The 5,158-nt window shown below is 41.9% G+C and overlaps 1 protein-coding gene across 3 annotated transcripts in view; it reads left to right on the top strand.

Annotated features, from left to right (window-relative positions):
• The first annotated feature begins 989 nt into the window (after nt 1-989).
• The window catches only part of tle5 (TLE family member 5, transcriptional modulator), a 36,547-nt gene continuing 32,378 nt past the window's right edge, over nt 990-5,158 (top strand). Inside the window, exon 1 of one of the 3 annotated variants that reach the window (XM_076087845.1) lies at nt 990-1,889. In XM_076087845.1, the coding sequence (XP_075943960.1) occupies nt 1,863-1,889 (27 nt within the window). In that variant the 5' untranslated portion in view covers nt 990-1,862. The remainder of the gene's footprint in view (nt 1,890-5,158) is intronic. The other 2 variants (XM_076087842.1, XM_076087843.1) reach the window with 2 other exon arrangements.

The following is a 5,158-nucleotide window of genomic DNA, read 5'->3' as shown; positions in this document are numbered from 1 at the left end:
TTATTGCATCCTTGTACATTTCCTTTGGAGTGAGAAAGTTGTGTTTTTTTTACATATTGCAATTGAAGAACCATACAAATTATGTCAAATACTACAAGTTGTGTACTTTACATAACTTCCCGTACCTTCCAGTAAGCTGTTTTCCATTCTCTTCAGTACAAAGTTAAAATTAAGACAATTATCATGCAACAATCACTAACTTTGACCAAAAAAAACAACATGAAAAATGTGATGTTCATAGAGTCGGATCTCCACAAGTTATTTTTTATACCTTTTTTGTGGCATTAAAGTCAGTGGCTCCTTTTAAATGTAGTATTTAACATCTGCAAAGGGGGAAAACATCTGACAAACTACAGCATGCTTTGAACAATGGTTAATTGGCAGCTGTAATATAAACTGTACACGTTTAATTTGTATTAAATGGACTGAAATGTGCACAACTTCTTGGTTTGGATCCATGTAGCAGCTAATTCTGTGACGGTGAACTCTACCTGCTTGTATATTAATGTGAACATCAAGTTTTCATCACTGACAGAAAACAATACTCAAGTTCCAGGAGTAGAGAATAAATTATTAGTTATTGGAAAATATTTTGAAGCAACTTCATTAACCAAAAAAATAAATGTATACAGGATTAGCAGCAAACAACTATTTGCTGTGTAAAGATATAGTGGATTTTTAAAAATAAAACATTTTACAGAGTTTAAGGATATGACTCAAATATAGATGTTGATTAATCCTGCAAACTTAAACTTAAAATAATGCAATATTTACAGCCATATACGATGAAAACATATTTATTTATTATTCATTCATAGTACAATGATACAAACTTCTTCAGACATCCATGATAAACACACAACAGCCTCCAGTGACCGTGGAGGCTGCTGTGTGGCGACCTGTCCACGCGGGGCGCTAGTAGCCCAGACATCAGCCGGCCGACGAGGTTAGATCTGTGGCGTGTAGATCTTTGCGTCACCGCTGATCTATCCGCTGTGTTTCTGTGTGGGGCGTTCAGCTTCTACGCCTCCAAGCTCCGGGAGAACGGACTGACTTTCTAGCTTCACCACCGCTGACAAACCCGCTGTTTCTTCCGCGACTCCCTCCGATAAACGTTCAGAGTTTAAACTGAAGCCCGAACAGCTTATATTTAAAGTTTATTTAACCGTCTGAGCGTCTTTCTTTTTCACTCGCGACTTATGTGTAGCCGTTGGACGGAACGAGCTTTCAACTTACAACGAACCCGCAGACATTTTGTTATTTCTGAGAATTAGACCGTTTTTTTTTTTCCACCTACTTTTTTTTCATCTGCGTAATCGCGGCTGTGTGAAGCAAGCGACCTGAAAGCTTTTATTAAGGAGCACCACCACCACAAAGCGACGGAGGAAACCATTACTACCCCCCCTCCGCTAAATCCAAACACCACCGTGTGTGCGTAACGTTTTTTTTTTTTTTTAATTTATATGCGTTGAGCTCGCGCATCGCTGCCGCCGCTCGTGCGTTGAGGCGGAAAGGCTTCTTGCAACTGCGATGGATCATTTTGACTGACAGCTTTGGAAGAATTAGCCATTAGCTTTAGCCAAGCGAGGAACCAGCACTGGTTGTGGTGGTTTCCTGTTCAACAGACGCAGTAAATACGGGGGTCTGGACACAGGTACGAGGTCTACCATCAACCAGACAAGACACCGACTCCTTTACCTCAAAGTGCATCACTTATATTCGGTCGCTAGCTACCGTTAGCTAGTCGTCCTGCTAACGCTGGACTGTGCACGGCTGGGCTAGCTTTGGACAAAGGAAACATATAAACACGGGGCACTCAGTTGATCGTGTTAAGGAAGGAAAGCAACAAACAAGGAATTGACATGATGTTTCCACAATCAAGACACTCAGTAAGTGGTTTTTATTTTGACATTTTATTTTATTTTTCCTCCAGAATTTAGGTAACCCACCAACTGATTTAAAGGCAGGTTAGCTAGGTAGGGGAATTATGCATGCTTGTTTGTTTAGGACCATGTCGTAATTTAATTAGAGGTTTTAGAAGAAACTGTTATTTTATAACTGCAGTGTTTAGTTCTGGTAAGTTCTGCAGAAGATGTGTGGTTGTGGGATTACAGACACACGATGGGAGAACCCACCCACCCCCCCCCCCCCCTTTTTTTGTATTTAGGATTTAAACTGTTAAACTTTTTTTTTCTCCAGATGGTATGTCCTCCAAAATCAAACAACTCTAATGAATGCTGTCATATTTCACAGCTATGTGTGATTTTCACACCCTCGTGTCAGTGCATTTTCAATGGGCTGCAGTCTCTAAAATATGCCAGATATATATTTTATAACAAAGATATATAAATTATGTTGTCACTGTCATCATATGGTTACTGAACCACTCAAAAAATAACACTGTACACTATTATGTGCAGGTCGGTGTTTCTATGACATCTCCTCAATTCCCCTAAATCTCAAGTTTCCATGGTAACAGAAACTAAGTCCAGGGCATGTATATGTATCAGTGATGAGGCCTCTCAGCCCATTGGTCAAACATTTATGTTAAGTGACCGGCACACTGGTGTCACTGTTAGTAATGATGTTTTCTGGTCAAACTCAATTGGCTTCTTTTGGTGCAACAAGAAACTTCTCTGAAACAGAAATATGATGACATAACCTGTATTTCCACCTCCTGGTCTTGGCTGCCATTTCACCTTTTCCCTTCCTCGCAAGGGCAAAATCATAACAAAAAGGTATTTGCGTCGGTCCGGCTCAGGTTAACACAACAGCGAGAAGAAGACTGTGCCCTCTGCTTCTCCCAGGCAACGTCTTGTCACCGCCACTGGTACTTTTTACTGCTCGAAGCGGAAGGGTTGTTTGCCGAAGCTAGAACCTGAATGTCTTTTGTGACTTGAATGGCTTTGCCCTTTGGCGGTCTGTGTGTGTGTGTGTGTGTGTGTGTGTGTGTGTGTGGCAGATCGATTGTGGCACTGCCTCTGATGCCATCCAGGATGTGTGTTTCCAGACTCGGGCGCAGAATGTGAGGATTTGGGAAACCTCTGGCCTGGCTTGTCAGATGAGTGAAATCCTGTATACGCTCTACGTCCTACCGAGCTCAACCTAAGGGTTCTGAAACTGATGATCTAAAAAAAACTACAGTTTGGGCTGTGTTCTCAACAAAAATATCTGTCACTATATTAAATTTAATCTTACCACGGCTCACCACAGTGACCATTTCTTGTTGGCAGCCGGTTACGTACTTTGAACAGTAAGAATAGATTTTTTTTGTTGGTTGTGTCTGAGTCCATGTCACAGTATTTGAAATGTATTCTACACACTGGCTGCGGTGTGACGCAAAGTTCAAAGAATTGTGGGAAAGCAGGTGGGAAAAAATGGGGCGAAATTCAATTGGAAGGTTTGGCAATGCTTTGCAGAAGAAGAAATTATTTTTAGTGGCGGAAAGGGAAGTTTAGTCTTAACCAGCTGTGGATAAATGTTGTTATTGTTGTTTATTATTCATACAATGCTTTCTCACAAGAAAGCTGGCTAGTTGACACGCCTAAGTAAATGAGCAATAAGTGGCAGAGATGAAGCCGCATACTTTAATTTCAGGGAATTACCGGAGTGAGATTCCACTTTAGAGCCCATGTTTCACCTCCTTCCTCTGGGTGAGGTGGTGGAGCAGTCACCTCCTGATGGGGTGAGAACTGAGTCCGAGGTGAGAAAAGCTGGGCCACTCCTGCCTGCCTGTCTGATAGGAGGTTATTTTTCTAATCCAATTGAGTGCCCTTATGCTGCTTGATTGGAGTATTAAGACCCAACACACAGGATTAAAAATGGGGTTTGGGGAATTTAGGATGTCTGCTCACTCGTTCTGCAGCTGCTTTAGTCTCAACCTGCTACAACAAGCCATTTCCAACCCTCCACAAATACACCTGTGTACTAAACCATCCCACCACACACACCCGTCTTCCCCCTTCAATTCCTCTTCCTTCTCAGCTGCTGCTGCTGCTGTCACAGGGGGCCGAGGATGGGGAGAATGTGTGACACTCGTATAGATACGAGTGTCACAGATAAGGAGCTGGAGGATGAGAGAATAACGGCACTGCCTCATAATAACAGATGATGGATCTCTCAAACGGACTCAGTCAGCACAGAATCTGCTTTCCCTCTATTTTCCTTTGTTCTCTCTGTAGTAACATTAGTGTTGAAGTTCCATATATATATATATATATATGTATATATATATATATATATATATGTATATATATGAATGATGTGCACAATCAAGGATCCGCTCATGTGTGATGTGTCTAATTTGAAGCAGCAGAGGAAGCCGTAGTGGTGATGTGTGGTCACATTGCACTAAAATAATGTTACGTTTCCTGTGTGAATCACAGAAGATGTTGCCTTTCCCTGGCCACTTAAGGCAATTTACCGTATTTAGTTTCTATAAACTATGTGAAATGCCTTAAGGCTTTTATCTGATTCATGTGGAATAAGAGGAAGATGTTTCTGTCTAAACACCGGGTCACGTCATTTTTCTCCATTTGCATTGTAGCGGCTTTCTTTCCAGAGATTCCGGGTTCACCGCCATCTTCCTCGGGCTGACATTTGTATGTTTGTTGTATTGGGTACATATTGTGTGCTCCAGTTTAATAGTCATGCCTCGTGGAAGTGCTCACTTATTTTATAGGTTTGCCAGGATTTATTTTTTAATATCGGAAAGCAAAAACGATAAGCGATGAATTTAATTTTTACGTTTATTTCAGATATTCGTCCCATTTAGACACAAAGAAGGCCGTATTTTTAAGAAGGATTCGTGTGCCTTTTAAGTCAATGGGTGCATTTTAATCCACTGTCACCGGTTACGGGCACAGTTCATTGGTTTAATAGGAAAAAGCCTCATTTGATAGCGGCACAGTGCCTGACCCAGTTGATAGCATTTGCCATATTGTTTGGGTGTTGATTAATCCTAATGCAGCTCCAACAAAGCTGGCTGTGGCGTGAAAGTGGAGCAACAGAAAGACTCCGGTGCCAAAAGCCGGAGAGTAGAGCAAGTAATATGGAGGCAAAAATCTCTGGAGTCCCCGGAGCCCGTTACTCCACTGTAGAGATGGCCACAGGTTGTACACACAGACACACTCCCTCCTCCTCCTCCCGCTTGTCTCCC

Source organism: Anarhichas minor, unplaced genomic scaffold, assembly GCF_050575085.1.
Source record: "Anarhichas minor isolate MPS153535 unplaced genomic scaffold, ASM5057508v1 ptg000010l, whole genome shotgun sequence".
Classification (NCBI taxonomy): Eukaryota; Metazoa; Chordata; class Actinopteri; order Perciformes; family Anarhichadidae; genus Anarhichas; species Anarhichas minor.
Note: the sequence above shows the minus strand (reverse complement) of the source record. Positions and strands in the feature narration are given on the sequence as shown.